The sequence below is a fragment of the Gopherus evgoodei genome, chromosome 13, assembly GCF_007399415.2.
Source record: "Gopherus evgoodei ecotype Sinaloan lineage chromosome 13, rGopEvg1_v1.p, whole genome shotgun sequence".
Classification (NCBI taxonomy): Eukaryota; Metazoa; Chordata; order Testudines; family Testudinidae; genus Gopherus; species Gopherus evgoodei.
Genome location: NC_044334.1, coordinates 4088693 through 4109996, shown reverse-complemented (window position 1 = coordinate 4109996; position 21304 = coordinate 4088693). Strand labels below are relative to the sequence as shown.

General features: G+C 41.7%; 1 protein-coding gene across 2 annotated transcripts; it reads left to right on the top strand.

Moving 5' to 3' along the window:
- The first annotated feature begins 1168 nt into the window (after positions 1–1168).
- USP30 (ubiquitin specific peptidase 30) lies at positions 1169–19649 on the top strand. 2 transcript variants are annotated; one of them, XM_030582665.1, is made up of 13 exons: positions 1169–1265; positions 2193–2302; positions 3529–3711; positions 4733–4836; positions 7043–7141; positions 7924–7966; positions 8277–8371; positions 9383–9442; positions 11199–11285; positions 11886–11966; positions 13105–13324; positions 14426–14534; positions 16334–19649. In XM_030582665.1, exons 1-13 carry the CDS (start codon positions 1204–1206, stop codon positions 16626–16628), a joined length of 1548 nt encoding a protein of 515 aa, XP_030438525.1. In that variant the 5' UTR covers positions 1169–1203; the 3' UTR covers positions 16629–19649. The 2 variants fall into 2 exon arrangements, with proteins under 2 accessions (XP_030438525.1, XP_030438524.1); XM_030582664.1 differs by lacking the exon at positions 1169–1265 and adding an exon at positions 1420–1612.
- Positions 19650–21304: the final 1655 nt, after the last annotated feature.

The window sequence follows — 21304 nt, the reverse complement described above, 5'->3', positions numbered from 1 at the left end:
TAGTTTAAAAAAATTTACTCATTAAATTGGCCAATACTTTGTCAAATCCACTAACATTATCGATAAAACCAAAAGTCAAATCATGTTCACTTTGCTCACACGAGTAACTCTGTTCAAGTTAACGGCACTCAATCTTAAAATCAGTGGAACTACTCATAGGAGGAAGGTTAGCGGATCTGACTTTTAACTTTTCCTCATTAGCTCTTCGGAACCAATCACATTACAGGACAATGAGCTGGAGCCTCTATTCTGGAGGCCATTAAACATGGACAGCTAATTTCCAGCGGCAACATCTTTACTACTAGCAATGATGCATGAGATAGACAGAACCCAGCTTGTCTTCAGATTCCAGTTGAGTAGCTTCCCAGCAATGGTAGCTAGAAAACTCACCTTTTAACTTGTAAATTAAGTCAGTTGGCTCTGAAATTTATTCAGAGTGAAATCCACCCATCAGCTTGGGGAACACAAACAGAATCATGCCAGGGCCACCATGGTCTTGCTGCTGTATGAGAGGAAAGGTGGCCACAGAGCAGGTGGCAATGCACAGACATTTACACTGCCACAGAGGTATTTCGGGGCAACGTTTTGAGGCACCACAGTGACATTTCCTGGTGATACTTTGTGGCACCACAGAGCCAGTTTCTGGCGACATTTTGCGATGCTGCGATGATGTTTTGAGCTGCTGCTGCTGCAGTGTTGTTAGAAGTGACCCCAAAGAGCATGACTCGGGCGCCCTGAAATGGTGAGACCAGCTTTAAAATGGTAAATGTCCATTATAACCCCAGTAACTACGGGCTCGTTGCTGGCCTCCCGGGCTGGAGCGGTCAGCGGTTGTGCTTTGCAGCTCTTCTCACCCAGCTAGAAACTTGGCTCTTCCTTCAGTGCCAGCTGGGATTCTCGCACCGGGTGCAAACCTCCCACCGCTCAGGGACAATACGCTGAGGGCAGCTGACTCCGCTACTGAGCTGCCCGGCCACATAGACCCGGCTCCGCTGAGCGCTGCTGGGGCGGGGGAGGGGAGGAATCCTGTGGCCCGTCTCCAGGCCGTAGCAACCAAACACCCCCCAGGGGCCCGTCGCTAGGGGGCCCACGCGCTAACCAGGTCCGACCCGCCGCTTCCGGTCCGCTCCATCTCTCGCTCCCTGGACCCCGCGCTTCACGGTGTCTTTGGTTCCGCCCCGCGGCAGCAGGAAGGGCCGGGGGATGCTGGCCGGGGAGACGGACAGGGCGGTCAGACGGCTCCTGCGGGCTGGAGGCGCGGTCAGGTCAGGAACGGCGGGGGCGGGGGGCTACAGCAGCCGCCTCCGAGGGGCGGGGCGGGAAGGAAACGTGGGTTGGGTAGGAAGAGAGTAGGGGCGGGGCGGCCGCAAAGGGGAGAGGGGGCCCGGCGGGCGGGCGGTCACAGGGCAGTGTGGGGCTTGGGTAGGGCCAGGGCCGAGGCCGCATCACAGGCCAGGAGGCCGGAACACAAGGCGACCTGCCGCGTCCTCTTGGCCCTGACGTACGTGGCTGTTTTACCTCTGCTGAGGGGACCATTGGGACGTCAAGATCAGCCCCGCTCCTTTCCCGGCTCCAAGGGGTCATTACACCTTCAGTTCGCCTAGGAATTGGGGTAGGGATTCCTTAAGGCTCTTTGCCCCGGGTTACCTTTCCGCGGTTACACAGCCAGAAAATAATGTGCCTCAGAGCTGGGGGGGAGCTGCGTTTACACATGGAATCCGATTGCCTGGCATTATTCTGAACTTTAATTTACTGACTTGCCATATGACGGGTTGAATTTAGCCGTGCTCCAGGGTTTATTTCTTGTACGTTACCATGTATATGGCGAGATCCTCCCTCCCCCGGGAACAGCGGGCACTTGTGTCTCTAATACTGCCAGCCCCAGAGCGACTGGACTGAGCTCAGCACCCCGACTCGGACGGACCATATGTTAGCAGTTTGTGCTGAAGGCTAGTCCTGTGATTTGCAAACTTTGGATCCTTTGTTTACATGAGAGATGTATAGATGGTGTAACAATTACCAAAGACATGATTGGGGGTAAAAACACACAAAAATAGGATTGTGCTGGTCAAAAATATCAGTGCTCTGTGTATTACAGTGTCCTTGTCTATAATTCCTATATGATGTGTTAATGTTGTTACTTGTTTTCCAGTAGAAAGACAACAAGCAGACTTTTCCCCTTACTTTTTTAGGCATAAAGTAATGAAGAACTGGGGTGTTGTTGGTGGAATTGCTGCTGCTCTGGCAGCAGGCGTATATGTTCTCTGGGGTCCCATCACCGAAAGAAAGAAACGCAGGAAAGGTGGGGAAAGTTCTAAATTGACCAAAATTATCCATATCCAGTAACAGAAAAATGTGTGCTAATGATGAATAAATTCTCATAATCTTCTATAGAAAGGATGAGAGAATAGTAAATTTTCCATTTTATTATGGGTTTGAATTTATTTTCAGCTAAGACTTTGGATGTTAGAAATGTTTTCACTTTTCTTTTAATCATTAGATCTTGTAAAACCTTTTGTTATATAGCAAAATATAAATTTTTGTTTGTGAATTGTGTTGCCGCCTATCTGAATTAGTCTGTATCAATAAAAGATTTTTATTTCCTATGTAGATTTGATCTTTATATGTACTGGTTATGTTAGTTTAAAATTTTTAAAAGTATGATGATACATATTAGGCATGCTTTGTATGTGTTTTGTAATATGTTTGTATTACCTAAAGAAATTCAATAAAACTTAAACAAATACACAAAATAAACACCTTCTGATTGAACATAAGCATGGGATAAGTGAATGTCTTCTGCTTTGGAAAGTAAATATTCATACTAAAAATAGCTAGAGTAAAGAAATATATTACACAAATCTTTGAAAACTCGAGAGGCATCCCTAATACAATACTAATCTCATAGGGAAGGAGAACTCACTAAATTGATACCAGGTGTGCAAATGCACATACTTTAGGCCTCCATCCTGGAAACACTTTTTAATGTGTTTAACTTCACACATCTGAACAGACTCATACAAGCTATTTGGATGTGTAAAAATTAAGCAGATATGTAAATGTGAGGATTATTATTATTTTATTTATTACTATTTATTATATGTATTATTGTTGTACCTAGGAGTCACAGTCTTGAGACAGGACCCCAGAATCAGGGCCTTCGACCTTGCAGATAGTATTACAAGTCACAAATTGAAAATTAAATACATTACAGTTGTTAATTCCAGTTTATATGATAATGTGCAGATAATCCTACAGTAATCCATACTTGATAGTGTTAAAGTATAGCTTTCTGAAATTCAGTCAAGAACATTTTTCAGAAGATTAATTTTTTTTTTTTTTACAGTGGCGTGATTCTTAGAGACCATAACACTATTGCATGTTTGAGTGTCTTAATAACTGTTGTAAACACCAAATAAAAGATAGAAGCTCGAAATCCAAATCACATGCATCATATCACTTTCAGTACAAAAAAACCCCCAAACTGTCCTATACACTCAAATGTAAATTGTTAATGCATATTTCTAGGGCTTGTGCCTGGCCTTCTCAACTTAGGAAACACCTGTTTCATGAACTCTTTGCTGCAAGGCTTATCTGCTTGTCCATCTTTCATCAAGTGGCTGGAGGACTTTACAGCCCAATACAAGACAGACCAGAATGAATCATCGGAGCACCAATATTTGTCCCTTACTTTGCTGTGCCTTCTGAAAGGTATCATGTTGTTAAACTTTTAAGGGGTTAAGTTGCATTAACAAGAAAATAATTAATAAAACCTAATATGTTACTGTTTTTAAGAAATTAATTTGCATGGTGCTTAGTATAAGTGAGAAAGTTAAGAAATCTTTTATTTTTAATATCACAAAGATGTCTCACAACTGTTGTCACACTCAGAATTCAATCAGAAAGTAATTTCATTTACTATAATTTAATGTGGAAATTTCTCAAATAAATGCATGAGAAAGCATATGTGATGTTAGCTAAAAAGAGCAGAAAACTAAATTTCTTATTGTGTTAATGAAGATTGGGAGATTTAATAGGTAAACTTAATTAGCTGACTTGATGGTGTTCTCTATGTACAAAGAAATGACTGTATCTTGGATCCATTAACTCCACTGAAAGCTCAGGTCTTTTTTATTTGCCCAGGTTTTCATTACTATTGAGTCAATGCAGCAACTTCAGGTTGTTAGTGCCCTTCCTAAGTCCCACCAAGGAATCTCTCAAATCTCTAGTGCTGAATGAAGGATTAGCTCCACAATAAGTCATATTTAGGTTACATTCATTTTCCAAGTCCCCTCTACGCTCCTCTTTCCTTGAAAAAGGATTTTTCCATTTAGAGTTGTTGTAAAGTTGAATGAGGTGCCAGGTTCTTGCCCCTTTCCTTGCCCTCACCTGCATTGTTGTTATGGAAGCTGAAGGAGAGATCAGAGGGCGACATTTTAAAATAAATATAACTGGAGAACAAGGATGTACAAACATGTACAGTTGTTGAGGAAGGGGAAAATAGCATTCTGCAAATCGTTCCTCTCAGACATAACTAAGAAATAACTCCGCAGCTGTGGATCAGTGGGTTAGAACGTCTCTGCGCCCACACTGGCTGGGCCAGCTCCTTGTACTTGAGCACGTGTTAACAAGTCGTTCTGCTTTTGTAAGTGAAAATAAATTAGACCCACTATATCCAGGTTTTGTGATCTAACCAATCCTAGTGTCTCCATTTTAAATTTCATACCTCCAGCTTTATCCTGCCAAGAGGTCACAGAAGATGATGTCCTGGATGCAAGCTGTTTGTTAGAAGTGTTAAGACTGTACAGGTGGCAGATCTCATCATTTGAAGAGCAGGTGATTGCAAAATTCAAATTAGATTATAGCATATGTTTGAGCTTAGATACTGTGATGCTTGGATCCTTATGTAATATAAAGTATTTATAGATCTGAGTATCAAATCTGAATCCTCTTCAGCATGGTGAAAAGTTATCTTTAGTAACTAAAAGAAAGCAGCAATGTGATTAATACATTACATCTTCAGTTTGTTTTAGAGACACCTGATTCAGACTCTTAATTCCTTTCAGCTGTCAGCGTTTGGTATGAGGCTGCCAGTAGTGACAAGATCCCAGGGGGTAAAATCCTAGCCCCATTAAAGTCAATGCAAGTTTTGCCATTGACTTCAATAGGGCCATGATAAAATGCCATGGCTTCTGTTTCTAAGGAAGTTCCCTGTGTTTTCTTAAGGCTCACACATTTAGTTACACATAACTGATGGGGCTTCTAGATCTTGTACACAGTGCAAATGTCTGCAAACTGTGCAGACAAACCCAGTACAGTAGATTCTGCTTAATAGCAACATAAGTATTGACAATTTCAGTTAATAGCAGCGTTTTGCCAGGAACCAATCACACCGCGTTGACTTTAATGTTAATGGGATGCGGATATTGGCAACGGCATGCTGCTTAGTAACACCATTTCTTTCATTCTTGGAAGAAAGGCCCCAGGTGTTGGCAGTTTTGCGAGGATGCAGCCAGGGAAGGAAGTGCTAGGGGGTACCTACCCTGGCCGCAACCCTACAAACCTGCCTGCGGCTCGTGCTCAGCCCATCTCAGTGCTTCCTTCGGGGGTTGCTGGCCCACAAACCTGCTGCCGTACAGACATGGCACAGGAGGTAAGAGGCTGTGGACAGGGCAGTAGTGGGGAGGGGGACTGTAGCCCACATGCCAGAGCTTCATGGCACTTCTCCATGAACTCTCCAGGCTGTACCCTGCTAGGGGGCTGCACCTAGGGAAGGAAGTGCTGGCACATGTTGAGCTCTGACCCCCACAGAGCACAGGGAGGGATATGGTGCAGTCCCATGAGACCCCAGCTCCCAGTAGAAACTCCATCATCCTGCTGGTTTGCAGGGGTGCAGCCAGGGAAGGCACATCCCAGCACCTCCTTTCCTCGCTGCAGCCTCACAAACCTGCCTTCTTGTTAGCAACTGCTGGATAAGGGCAACTTTTTCATGGCAGTCGAGGAGAATAAGCAGAATCTATTGTATTTGAAAAATGTTTTCTGCTCCTAAGTGTGTGGAGTCTGAGGTCAGTAAATTGGTTCATTTGTCTCTTCTATAAATAAGGTTGTATATTTTATACTTCATATCCAAAACAAATTACCTAAGGTTCAGTTCTGCTCTCATTGAAGTCAGTCATTTTCACCATTGACCTCCGTGGAAAGCAGGCTTTGGGGTCATTATTGTGAGTATTTTGTGTGTGTATACTCCAGTATTCTTTCAGTGCTATATGTCACAAAAACATTTATAACAAATGTACATTTTTTGTGGGCTTAGCTTTGCAGAAAAGATTGTTGGCAAAATTGTAGCACAAGCATAGGAGTATAGGACTGGAAGGGACCTCGGGGATCCTCAAGTCCAGTCCCCTGCTATTGGAGGGAACCCCACCTTATAATCCTGTTTATAAATGTATCAAGCTTCATCTTAAAATGAGTAAGATTGTTTGCTCCCACTATTCGTATTGAGAGGCTGTTCCAGAATCTCACTCCTCTAATGGCAGCTTAGAGACTAACAAATTTATTTGGGCATAAGCTTTCGGGGACTAAAACCCACTTCATTGGATGCCCACAAAAGCTTATGCCGAAATAAATTTCTTAGTCTCTAAGGTGCCACAAGTACTCCTCGTTCTTTTTGCTGATACAGACTAACACAGCTGCCACTCTGAAACTCCTCTAATGGTTAGAAAACCTTCTCATTTCCTGCGTGAATGTATTCATGGCCAGTTTATACTCATTTGTTCTTGTGCCAACATTGTCCTTTTGCTTAAATATCTCTTCTTCCTCTCTTGTGTTTGCTCCCAAATGTATTTAGAGAGAGCAATCAAATCTCAGGCTAAGTGGTTATTATTAAATTAACTGGGTCCTAAAAGTGTAATAATTTCTTCTTAAAGGAAAAATTAACGCCTCATTTTGCCATGACAGATTCCTATGTGCACACACACTCTTGGTATGTTTGTTGATGCTGTCTTGTTTGATTCCCTCTAAGTTGCATATCACCCTTTAATAGGATGCTCATGAACTATTCCATGTCCTTACATCTTCGTTGGAAGATGAGCGAGAGCGTCAGCCCCGGATCACACATTTGTTTGACGTGCATTCATTAGAGGTAAAACTGTATAAAAATGTTATTTCCCTTTCCTTTAAAGTGATAGAGCCTGTTTAGATACTAAATATGCAATGCTGTTCTTCCATCTTTGGATAAAAATGAATTAATAAAACTAGCAAATTGAAAAAAACTTTTCAAAGAATATAATATTTTAGTACTTTGCATTTATATTGACCCAGTCATGCAAGGAGCTGAGCATCCTCAATGCCCATAAACATCAGTGGGAGTTGAGGGCAGTCAGCATCACATGGGATTGAGCCCACAGCACCATCCATTTGAGAATCTGAGTATACTGTATGGATGGACTGTCGGAATTGCCATAATGGCCCAGACCATTGGTCCATCTAATCAGGTATCCTGTCTCTAACAGTTGTCAATACACCAGGTGCTTCAGAGGGAGATACAAGAAACTATATAATGGACAATTATGGAACAAACTCCTAACCTTCCACAATTAGCAGTTGACTTATTCCCTGAAACATGAAGGTTTAAATCTCCTACACATTTTTATTCTATCTAACATAACTGGATGTTCTGTCTATTAAGCTTTTATCAATTGTTGTAAGCTCTCAGTATCTTGTTGCTAGAAATTCCAGCGTTCATGATGTGTTATATAAAAAACACTTCTTTTATCCTTTTTAAATTCATTGCTTTTCAGTTTCAGTGGTTGTCCCTAAATATTAATTTTTAAAGGTACAATTTTTAGACTAAAATGAGAGCATATTTAAGATTTTGTATTTTGTAAGGTGAGATTTAATACAATCTTTTTCCTTCCTCTGTAGCAGCCAGAAATAACCCAAAAGCAAATAAGCTGCAGGACAACAGGTAACATTTTCTCCCTTGAAAAAATGTGTATATTTACTTATAGACATGGCAACAGTAGTTGTTTTACTTACTGAAGTAATATTACTATTATTTGATCTGTTTCTAGTGACCTGGAATTTATCTTTAAATGTCTCCAAAGACAATGTTAATTAAAGATTTGTAAACAGAAAGGGAAGTGTTTTTAAAAAACCTGGGTTTTAAGAGCTATAAAAAAAACAACCCCAAAGAAATTAAAAAATCCAGGTATTATAATGATCATGATGAACGTGGAAGTACTAAATATTAAGACAGTTACAACTTTGTATTTTAGGGTCACTTCACCCCATGTCGAGTCACTGGAAGTCTCAACATCCTTTTCATGGAAGGCTGACCAGTAACATGCTTTGCAAACACTGCAAACGCCAGGTACAAGAATTTGTATGTTTGAGATTAATTATAAACAAATAAAAAAGGAAAGCTTAATCAAAGCACATTCTAGAGGATTTTTTAATAACAAGTACCATCTTGTTTTATTTTGTGCAATCCTGAAAATTTGCAGGATTGGGGCCTTATATTGTAAGCGCACCAGGGCGAGAACTTTGTTTTCATTTGTCTGTAAAGTGCCTAGGAGAGCATTGGTGCTGTACAAATATGTAATAATAATAATAATAATGAAAAATACAAAATTGTGACCATGCTTTGTTTTATAAGTGTGGTGATTGTAACTTAAATATTGTTTTTAATATTTGACTTTCACTTGCAGACACATTTGTGTTATAACAGAAATCCGGTAGCATAGATAGCATTTTAAGGCTTGTATCAGAGGGGTAGCCGTGTTAGTCTGGATCTGTAAAAGCAGCAAAGAATCCTGTGGCACCTTATAGATTAACAGATGTTTTGGAGCATGAGCTTTTGTGGGTGAATACCCACTTCGTCATGCATCCGATGAAGTGGGTATTCACCCACGAAAGCTCATGCATTTTAAGACTTGGTCATTCAGTCTTCAAACAGCCAATGTTCCTGTTAATTCTTATGCAGTAAATAGTGGGATTGGGCTGAGAGTGTTGACTTCTGTGCTGGACAGAGGAAACAGTTCCTAATGCTTACAGAATATCTTCTGCTGCCATGGAAAAATTCTACTCAAATATTTACAAAACAATTTCTAAAACTCACTCTTTGCAGAAGAAAATGAACCTGCCCTCCACTGAACTAACCAGGAGATATTTTTACCAGATCCTCGAATTGTTTGTAACTAATTTTGCTGTATTTAGAACTACAAATCCAGATCAGTTTATATCTAGTTAGAGTCCAGTCCTGTGAGGTGTTAGTACCCTTAACTCCCACATAGGACCATAGGAGTAGCGAGTGCTCAGGCCTGTTTTCATTAGGTTGAAGGTGGACTATAACCCTGTGGACATGTGAAATGTTTTCTTTCAGAGTCCTGTGAGGTGTGATACATTTGACAGTCTTTCGCTGAGTATTCCAGCAGCCATGTGGGTATGTGCTTTCTGCTGAAGCATGATCCATTCTGTACTACATGCTGCCTTATAGTCAAAGCTTTATTCTAGACTCTAGTCCTATGCCTGAATTTAAAATGATGGGGTGAAACTGTAAATCAGTAATTTAGAATTAATGTTATTACATTTTATTATTTTTGTTGTTGTTTTAGTAGATTTTCCTGATTCAGTATCTTACTCTGAACATAGTGGGGCAAATTCTAGCTTAGCTAACCAAGTGTAACTTCATTGATATCAGTGGAGTTGTCTGCCTACACCAGTAATACATTTGGCCCTGTCTACATATCTGGAGATACCAAAGTGCAACCTGAGGGCTGTGTGTTTACTTCAAAGTCCTAGTATGTGCTTCTGCTTGCTTTCTCCCTATGATTACAGTGAGGACAAAGGTGCCAAATTGCAGGCTTTTAGAGCTGGTGATTTCAATAAAGAAGCCATTTCTGTTAATCTCTAAAGCCGTGTTTCTCAACCTTTTTGATACAAGGGACCAACTTGCTGCCTTCCTAAACTGTGTCAGGTAGATCTCAGGGTCCAGTGCTGGTCCACGTAGCAGTTATCGAGAAACATTGCTCTAAAGGAGATACAAGTCCGAACAAATATTATGGTTGTGTGCAAAGTTATTATTAGATTACAAATAGTCCACCTGTATGCAAAATTTGTGCAGTCCTTAGTATTGCAAAGTTTAGGCCCCTCATATACTGTGTGCTATAAGTTTGTGTCTCCAGACAAGGGGTCTGCTATCTCCTTGGTGTGTTCATGGAACAACCATTGGCATTCATAGGAGTTTTGTGCCAATGCCTAGGAGAGAACAGAACCAAGCTTTTGACACTTTTCCTGTGCTAGTTTCCTATTTTTATACCAAGTTGAAGATGACCCCAGCTCACCAGCAGTATAGATTTTGCCATCAAAAAGATGGCTAAAAATAGCAAGAAAGCAACTAATGCATGAGATGTAAAATAGAGCTAGAAGGCCACATTCCTGCAGGGCAAGGGGTAGGGCTGCGGAAAGTGTTTCATGGGGCACTGTAATTGTGGAGGAAAGCATTGTAAGAGGGCAGGGATCCATTGGTTCAAAACCCCACTAAGAAGATGAAACAGGAAATGTCATGAAACAAATTAACGAGGGAGGTAATGGTATCTCTGTCACTGGAGGTTTTAAAGAACAAGTTAGAGCAGTGGTTCTCAAACTTTTGTATTGGTGACCCCTTTCACACAGCAAACCTATGAGTGTGACCCCTATTATAAATTTAAAAACCTTGTTTTATATTTAACACTATTATAAATGCTGGAGTTTGGGGGTGGATCCTGACAGCTTGCAACCCCCCCATATAATAACCTTGCGACCCCCTGAGGGTTCACGACCCCGAGTTTGAGAACCCCTGGGTTAGACAAACCTGTCAGGGATGGTCTAGATAATACTTAGCCCTGCCTTAGTGCAGGGGACTGGACTAAATCACCTCTTGCGGTCCCTTCCAGTCTTATGATCTTATGGCTACTACTCCTACACATAGACTATAACAGCTCCCAAGGATAAACTGGGTGGAAGGAGGAGGCGTCTGTTCCCCCACCAACCTAGTGTATGTTCTCTGCTCAAAGCCCTTCTACTCTAGCTTTGCAGAGGAGCCAGGATTTAGCTCAGAATATATTAATTCCTATTAAATAGATGACTAAAAATCCTTTAACAGAGTTGAATTGTGTGTATCATAAAATCAGTGCAAAGTTGTTTTTTCTCACACTCAGGGTCGTCCTATGACACTGGACCATTGCCTCCACCATTTCATCTCTTCTGAATCAGTAAAGGATGTTGTATGTGACAATTGCACTAAAGTACGTAATTTTAATTTATATACTCTTCCAGGTCAGTTTCTAGATCAGGTGTCTCAGAGTCAGGACTCCTAGGTTCTACTCCATGCACTGCTGCTGACTTGCTGAATCCTCGGTTTCCTCACCTCTGAAGTGAGGATACTACCTCACAGGGGATTAGGAATCCTAGTTTGTAATGCACTTTACAGATCCTGGAATACTCAGTGATTGCCAGGTATTAAATTTTATAATACCCTGGTGGGGTTTTTTTCCTGATCTTTAAACATTGTTTTACAACTAATTGCAACTTGACTGTAGCACAGGGAATAAGAGTAACGTGACTAAAATCAGACTGAGAATGGCTAAAGGTTAGACTTGAAGCCAGAACTTTTGTCTTCACAGGCACTTTCTGTAAATGTTTCTATTTAGTTTCACTGCTTAATTCTCATGCACTTCTGAGGTTACAAACAGCTGGGAAATGGTTAAATCTAAACAAATTATTTAAACGTGCATAGCCCTAGATAATAAACTATTTTTTGGCATATGCACACCCCCAATATCGGTTTATGTAATATAATATTATGGATAATTAAATGGCTATAATTATGTTTCCTTTGTTTTCAGATTCAGGCAGAAGGAACACTGAATGGGCAAACCACAGAAAACCAGAGAACAACATTTGTTAAACAATTAAAGCTAGGGAAGGTAAGACAAATTGATCTGGCAAATTTATTTGTAAAGCCTCTACAGTAGTGTCTTCTAAAACAATCCAGTGACTTATCTCTTCAGTCTGTTATTTTGATACCCTCTTCTTGGCACTGAGCTTGGAGACCATTCATACTCTGTTTTGTACTTAAATGTGAGCTCATTTGACAGTTTTGTATGCCATAACACCTTGACTCAGCAAAGCACTTAAGCCCATGCTTAATGTTAAACACATGAATAATCTCAACTTAATTTTACAGTGTGCGTAAACGTATGTATTGTTGAGTTGTGGCTTATATGTCCCTTGAGTTTTAGCAATAAAAATATGTGATTCGGTGTTTCAGTGGTGACTTAAGTAATTCCTATATATATTTTGTTAAACACGTTGCCATCCCTAAGCAATTGCATGTTCTTAAAATAAATAAATAACCCCCATTCTGAATGGAGATGATTGGGTGGGTGAATATGGTAATAAACGTCTGAAACAACTTAGGTTGTTCTATGTTTGTGTAGCACACAGCACAGTTGGGTCTGGGTCTATGACTGGAGCTCCTAGGCACGACAGTCATACTAATAACTTAATTGAAAGAGACAGTAAAACCCTATGCTGCATTTTGGGTGTAAAACAATGTAACTGTTTGACTCTGGTTTCCATGGCGCTTGGTGGTTTCACTCTGACAGCCACAAAAACATTGCACTTGAAAACTTAGCTCTGGTTAGTACTAACTGCAAGGGACCTGGATCCTTTGTCCCCAAGGGATTATATTGATCAGAATCTTTGGTCTGCGCTGGACAAGTTTAAAAAGATTTCAGATGAGTCTTTTAGAAAAATGCATGTGTTTTTACTGACTTTTCCCACTTGTGGCAAACCCTGTTAATTTTGTCCATCTACCCAATAAATTATGGTAGTGTTATTAGGAACCTTTCTTCTGACTGTCAGCTTTATACTTTGTATTATGGGTATTACTTCTAATGGGGTTATAGTAGCAGATGAGAAACTAGTTTAATTATCCACTTCTCCATTCACTCTCTTGGACTTCAATCCTAGTTCCAAGAATATACTTTTAAATCAAGCATTCGTTTCTTCCTATTTTTAATATGTCTATTGACTTTGTATTTCTGTGGAATGTGCTTGAAGCTCCCTCAGTGTCTGTGTATCCATCTGCAAAGGCTGAGCTGGTCAGACCAAGGCATGCCTCTGAAACATCATGAACATGTGCAGTTCAATGAGTTCCTGATCATGGACATCTACAAATACCACCTCCCTGTCCATAAATCAAGCCAGCATGATCTAAACCAGAAAGGCAATCCACGGATGTTGTCTGAAACAAAGGATGGGTCAGCAGTAAAAGCCTCAGGTATTTGATCTGAAAATAAAAAATACAGGTAGTTTGTCAGTGTATAAGAAAAAATATATTTATTTTGATTTATACTAAAACCTAGAAAGATCTCCTTTCCCAGCAGGCTTTGGCCCCTTGACATCTATTTAAAATACAGTTCTTACAAATTTACTGTTCACTTCCATTCCAAAATGCTAGGAGCATAGGAGACTGTGGAGAACTGGGCTGCTTTAGCCCCAAAGGATGAATGAGTTCCAAAGTCGATAGGCCCTCACAGAGAATATCTTGCTAGTAGACCAGCTCTTTTAAACCGCGGGAGCTCCAACTATGGCTGTATTGCAGAGGGAGTGCAGACCCTGGAGCTCTAATGTAATGTGGTCACAATCAGATCCTGTGTCAAAACTAACATTGAAACTGCAGGGCAGTTCGAGGTGTAAATTATACAGCGTTTAACGAAAAGGGCCGGATCCGACAAACCCTTCTTCATGCAAGGAATCCCATAGCATTCAGGAGGCCTGTTCACATAGGAAAGAGTTTATAGGATCATGTGTCAAAAATTGTGCATTAAGAAAAATGGCCCTGGATCCAGTCAGCCTTCAGTGTGCAGGGTGCCCATTAAAGTCAGAATTCAACTCTAAAGAAGACTTTTGTTGGCAGGAACGGCCATTGAGGAGGCGTTAGGCATGCAGACTGTGCCCTTGCTTGAGAACACCACAACTTTTTGCTTAAAGAAATAAACAAAATGTTCACATTCTTGAGCAAACTGTTTCCAGTCTATATGGCTATATTGTATCACATCATTAGAGCTTAATTCCCTTGTTGCTGCTGGTCCCAAGTCTTCAAATAATTACTTGAATCGAAAGCTAACTACTACTTCAAATAACCCAAATTGAGCAGGGCTCTTGCAGCCACATTCTACTGTGAGCTGTTAACAGTGTCCTAGGATATAATGTTCCCCTTCCTCACTAGGGGATTGTGAGGTTTAATTAATTAATGTTGGTAAAGTGCTTTCAGATTCTCTAATGAAAGGTGCCATAGAGAGCACAGGGCTATTATTTGTAATATTAATAGTTAACTTGCAGATCAGTAAAATCGCTGAATGTATAATTTCTCTTGCAGATCTGGAGCAGACATGTAGCACTAAATCATTCTTTATGAATGGCGCCTGCTCTCCTTCGTTATTAACATCCCCGATAACTTTCCCACTTGCAGTGGTTTCAGATTGCAGGTAAATCAGACTGTTGAAGTTATTTCATAATTTCTACCTGTGCTTAAAACTGATGTAAATTATAGTTTCCTTTATTCCATCTTTATTGTGATTCGGTAGCCACAGAATTTACCATTATCCCAGCTATTGCAAATGTCCTCCTCGTTAGGAAAGGATTTCTATTCCTTTCTGTTGGGGTGATTTGGCACTTCTGCTCCCTGTGTCCACAGCTAGTAAAAGGAGTTGTGTGAATTATAAGTGAAGATTTCAAAATCTCCTTTCTCTGGTTGTTTTTGCTCTGATGGCTGCTGCAGGAAAAAAATCAGGAGTGCAGCAAGCTTCTTACTGCAGAGCCATCATAGAATATCAGGGTTGGAAGGGACCTCAGGAGGTCATCTAGTCTAACCCCCTGCTCAAAGCAGGACCAGTCCCCAGACAGATTTTTGCCCCAGATCCCTAAATGGCCCCCTCAAGGACAGGACTGGCGCTAGGGGTTTGAGCGCCCTAGGCGCACAGCAATTTTGCCGCTCCGCACGCTGGTCGGTCCTGCGGCTCCAGTGGAGCTGCCGCAGTAGTGCCTGCGGGCGGTCCACCAGAGCCGCGCGAGGAGCCAACCATCCGCAGGCACAACAGCGGCAGCTCCACCGGAGCCGCGGACCAGCAGATCCTCCGCCGCAGGCACCACTGCGGCAGCTCCACTGGAGCTGCCTGCCACCCCCTCCGGCTAAATGATGCCCACCAATTATTCTGGCGTCCTAGGTGATTGCCTAGGCTGCCTAAATGGTAGCGCTGGCCCTGCTCAAGGATTGAACTCCCAACCCTGAGTTTAGCAGGCCAGTGCTCAAACCACTGAACTATCCCTCCCCCTTATCTTGTAACTGCTGCCTCTTCACTGGTATCTCCCTTTTCTTTTCTCTTGACTTTTGAGAACAAATGAGTGTTTGTCATTTCTTGTAGATTTTTAAAAAAAAATCTTGTATTTAAGGAGCCTGTTTTTTTCAGAGGAGATGTGTCCTTGCTGCTCCCTGCGACTTCTGTTGGAGCAGTGGACACTTCACTCTTGTGATGATCAGGCCCAGTACTTGTCCTGTTAACTATTTTTCCCAGAGCACTCCGAGTTTGAGAATATTCACTTTTTCCATGTGGCTGATATATAGTTCCTATAATGTCTGTCTTATCTGTAATCATATATCTTTTCCCTGGGGTATATACTGACTTGAGAGATTCCCTGCCTTTGCTCGCCCCATGTGTCCTGTTCCAGGAGGGGCAGCAATGGCTGTTTTATAGCCCACATGCTTGGTGAGATTCACAGCTTAGAAAAACAGGTGCATGGAGCAAGTGCTTGAGAGGGCTTCCATTATTCTATAGGGATGGTGTCGTGTAATTGTAGGGTTTTCTCTGTTAAAATCACATGTCCTGGGATAACTTTTACTACTGACACTGCTATAGAACTTAGCATTCACATACTAAAGGAAACAAGTGGGGGGCCTCACTGCAAGATTCAGAGCCAGTGTGCTGCACAGTATGCAGTGGCCCTCTCTAGAATACATTCCAGAAACTGTTTTCATTAATACTTAGAGCACCAATTCTGTCCTGCTGATTGGAGAAGAGTGAAGCATTTTGACAATCACAGTGAAGGTCTGGGGAGTTATGAGCAAATGTGCTGCTGTGAGAGTGCATCTCTTATGAAAGGGGTCCATGGAATGAAAAACATGCTTTAAAATGAACTTGCTACTGAAAATAAAGTGACGGGATTTTCCAGGTACATGTTTGATACACAAGTGCTGCTGACCCCTTCCTTTCTCTCATTTGCCCTTCAGTTCCCCAGTGTACCTATACCGTCTGATGGCTGTTGTAGTTCATCATGGGGACATGCATTCTGGACACTTTGTGACATATCGCCGCTCTCCGCCTTCTCCCAAGACCACGCTCTCGGTCAGTAACCAGTGGTTGTGGATTTCAGATGACACTGTGCGCAAAGCTAGTTTGCAAGAAGTGCTTTCATCTAGTGCTTACCTGCTCTTTTATGAGCGTGTTCACTCAAGAATGCAGCACCAAACTCAGGATTTCAGGGCTGAAGAATTACTTGGACCTTTGGAGAAGGATACATCTTGAGAAAACTGATCTTGTGAGATGTACATTGCACCTCCTGACTGTTATGCAAATAGCCCACTACATGCCCTTTGATATTCCACTCCTTCCTGGCAATGGTGCCTGGCTACTGCAGGGAGCTAGTGTTTCATACCAAAACGATGCTGCCCAAAGTTGGTCTGCTAGTGTTGGGCCCTCCAGAGTGTGTCTACATTAGAGAAGCATGTTTGCTGTTCAGATAATATTCTCTCTGCATCACAGTTTTGAAACAGGGAATTTCAAACAGGGACTTCCCAAGGCCACATCTTTTTATTCTGACCTGTATGCATGTTTTCAGATGGAGCTGCTTAGTGTCACCTTAAGGTATTTCTTAGCAGGGAAGCCCTAGAAGTGATTGATGAGAAATTACTGTTATCAAAGGCAATGGTTTAAAAAAATGAAGTGCCTTGAGATGATTTAAATGGTTACATTACCATTGTCTACACCTACAATCTGTGGATTACATTCTGGTAAACATCTATATCAAAGTGATATGAAGAACTATTAACTGAATCACATTTCTCGTCATAACCCCAGCTAAGCAGCTAAAATAAGTTGTCTCTACCCAACATGCTTGATCCAAAAAAGCCCTTTCCTATTTGTATCTTTTTTCCCTATTTCCTTTTTGTACATCATAGAAGTACTTACGTCAATACAAACGGCAGTTTTCCGTTTCAGGGAAATACTCAAATAGTTGATCAATTAGAACTGAGACACTGATTTGTTGCGTCATCTCATCATACTGTAAAAGATGTTAAGAGAGAGCAGTATCTGCTAGCAATCACTATGGTAATGTCGTCTGTCTCTGTAAAACAATTCGATGCTGTTGCTTTGGAGCATCAGGTAGACTGTGCCTCTCAGTGCTGATCTTAAAGGTGACTGATTGGTATTCTAAACTCACCTTTCCTACCTTAACGATGAACACTGCCATTCCCTATCATCCCTTCTAAGGAATGCCTTCTGATCTGCAATGGAGTTTGAACCGGTTGTGATTGTGAGCTTGGGACTTGACGCAACATGTGTCATGGTGGGTTAGAATACACACAATTGCATGGGCAGTGGTTGGCACTTAGTCCAGTAAAATAGTACAGTAGCCTGAGCAGGTTGGTGTCACTGCATTAGATATTGCTATTTTTAAAGAGTTTGATATTAATCGTATATTGCTGCTCTGTGCTCTTCGGTGTGTAAAAAAAAAGAGATGGGGAAAGAGGCAAGAAATCCTTTTGGCTGTTTTTAAATTAATGGGGATAAAATGGACAGACGTGGGAGTTCTTTTCTATTTATGTACTTCGGGATAAGTGTGTGTGTGAGGGAGGAAGTCTGAACGTCAGACTAGGTCTTTTCAATGTAAAACAGTGACTGACTTTTCAGACAATATCTACTGCCTCTCTAAAGTAGCTTCTTTTCCAAAAAGTTTTTTTTAATTGTAACTTTGTACATTTTGGATCCATATCATTCAACTGCCCAATGTTGTTCATATGCATTCAGAGCTTTTTAATAGGAGATGAAAAAAACAGCCACAAGATCATAGGCTATGAATGTATATAACACTTAGCTGTAGTCATTCCAGAGTGTGGATCATGATCCCTACTCAGAATAATGCTCATAACACGGAGAAGTCTGTATAAATCCATTGACCTATCCGGTCCAAAGAACCCTTGGCTTCTGTGTTAGAAGCACTTTTTTTATCTTACTAATTTTATTACTGATTAAAAAATTATGTAATACCAATGAACTTAGTGACCATTGAAATAAGATCTAAACTCAGCATGTGACCCACAAAAGTAAAAAAAGAATAGCTGAGGCTGAAGCTTCTCTATTGTAGATGGATAGAAGTGAGCAATATGGGCTTTGCAAAGCAGTGCTGGTTGTCAACAGGGGCACGAAACGCATGCAAAGCATCTGTCTGCAGAAATCCTGCCAGTCATACCTCTGACCTTCATAACATTTCCATCTGACATTAGTGTATGTGCTGCCATAGTGAGGCTCAACAGGGTCTGGTTTGAAATTTTAACTCCTTTGATTTTGTGGGAGCATCTGCTCATTGATAGTATTTGAACAAGCCACTTTATTATGCAGTAATGTGTGGTGTGTCAGATAGTACCCACTAGGAGGACTGTAGGCTTTAGGACTCATCAGCCTCTCTATGATTGTGTGAAGCCACACTCTGCTGCAAGTTGTGTGTGTGTGTGTGTGTGTGTGTGCGTGTGTAATGTTTTCTGAAAATTTCCTTTTGTATAAACCTGCTTGTTACTAGTGCCATTTCTCTGTGCCAGGTTGGTGTGAGGGAAGGGCTGCACACTGTCACACATCACTAAGCTACTTCTTTGCCATACTGCCACTGAACTGGAAGTTTCATTTGGAATCTTCAGCAAAGGGCAATAGGAATGAGTAGGGGGCAGAATCTCTTCCTATCTTCATTGCAGGAAGGGAGCAGGAGTTCGTTTCTTAGCACTGGTTGTGGAGAAGTGTCAGTATCTTGGTCGTGATGCTGAGAAGTGTTGAGCACCCACAACTTACATTGGCTTAGGAGACTTGCAGATGGTTGGCACCCCTCACAACCAGACCCTGGACACAGTCTGGCCAGCTGAACCTCATGTGCAGAATACCTTTTGAAAGCAATATGTCTATTCAGGCGGAGGGGTACAGCCAAATGGCTCAGCTTGTAGGATTGGGGAGCTAGTCTCTGCCAGCCAATAAGAGCATTTTAATTTCTCAAAGGCTAGAGTTGTTGAAAAGGTGCACATGAATGGAATAAAGGAATGTTATGAAACATTAACCATATAGAAAACTGACCTCTGCTTACTCTGGCAGAACTAAGATAACAGCTTTTTCATTGAATTATTCTTGTTTTAATGCACACGTTAATAAAACGGTCTGATGTTAGAGTCCAAACCACTGCACTTCGTTTCCAGCACTGCTGTCTTTGAATTGCCTATTTCCTTATGGGAATTTTTGTACCTGTCCTGTACAGTAGCAATAAAAGAACCAACTTGTTAGAAAAGGTATCTGGATGCATGTGGTGATGGATTGAAACAAAAGACAAGTAAGCGGCAGCAGTGATGTCTTTCCTTTTCTAATGCAATGGCCTGCAATACCGGCCATTGTGAGCTCCTAGTTTGCTCTGTTCCCTGGTTGAACACAAGACACTGACAAGGCTGTAGTACTCAAAGGACGAGTTTTTAGTTAGTGTAACAAATCCTCTGTACACCCAGTAAAATATCAATGTGAGGGATACACCAGCACACATGTAAAGGCAACCAGTTCTTGAAGTGTTTGTGTGTGTGTGTAGACCCCCTAAGCATGAGTTTGGATTCTTTTGGCCAGCATTGTCTCTTGGGGACATGCCTGCAGCTACAACATGAGGGCATATAGGGCCCAACCAGTTCCTTACTGCCCATAGCAGTGGGACAGACCCCCGTAGCATCCATGTACTCTGCACACTGAGCAATGGTTGTTAGGTTAGTATAATTCTTTAGTTAGTGTTAATAGTTGTTTTTGTTACACTTTTTGGCAGTACATCTATATGTATGCTTAGGAGCTACCACTGTGGCTGAGACTAAATCCTCAGGATTTAAAATTTGTCCCTCTTGCGAAGCTGCTGTACAGCTGAGTGGTTGACACTCTTGAAGACTTCTGTCTCAGGTATATATCTCTGATAAAGGTTCAATCTGCTCCTCTTTTTCCAAGAGTATAACAAAGCCAGGGAAGCCTCCTAGTTCTTCCTTTTAGAATGCTCAATGAGGGCCTCTTCAGATCCTGGGCTTAAAAATCCTGTTAAGCCTCCTCTGTCTCTTTTGAGAAGTGCCCTATTGAGCTCCCAGGCACATTCTTTGTCCAAGAGTCAGTACCCCTCTGCTAGGGGGTATGGCAGAGCAAACAAGCCATTGTCTGAAACGAGTAGGAAGAAGCATTGCTCCAGGGACAAGCACAGGCAAGGGCTACCCACGCCCGTATGCAGTGAGAGAGACAAAACCCACCATGGTTTGAATCAGCTCCTGCCTTCAGCCAAAGGCAGTTCACAGCCCAGATTGGGTCCTTCTGACACCTCGGCACTAGCTGATCATCAGGTACTAGAGATGGCACCTGAAATGCTGGTCTGCACTTTCCCAGCTACCAACTCCTGGGTGCGCATGATTCTGACACCAGACTCCATGGTGCAGATGTTTCCAGCACAGATTTACTTGGCTCTGAAGACATTCTCAGTACCAAGTGATCTTATGGTAACCATGCAGTGAGACTCATCCCTACTATCCTCATCGGCCAATAGAGGTGCTTCTGTCTTGGTACCGACTTCTAATGTGCCCCGGTACTTAAGTTCACCTGTTAATTCTGGGTTGCAGGAGGATCCTATGACACCTAACAGTAGCTCCCCTGCATGAGGAAGAATATTCATTTTCTTTCTCTCCTTCACATAGTAAGGAAGATAGTCTCCCCCTGCACCTCAATTTCACACTTTTGAGCATCAATGGTCTGATAGAAAGTCTTGGATCACCCTAATAAGCACAGGCCCCTGGAATCTCATAGAGAACATTCATTATGGTTTCCACCCACGTGGTGTCCAGCCCTGTATCATAACAGCATGCAATCTTGGCCATTTTGGGCTCTCTAGCATATGTAACCTAGGATCACCTTCTACTACTCCCTCTAGAGTTAATCTC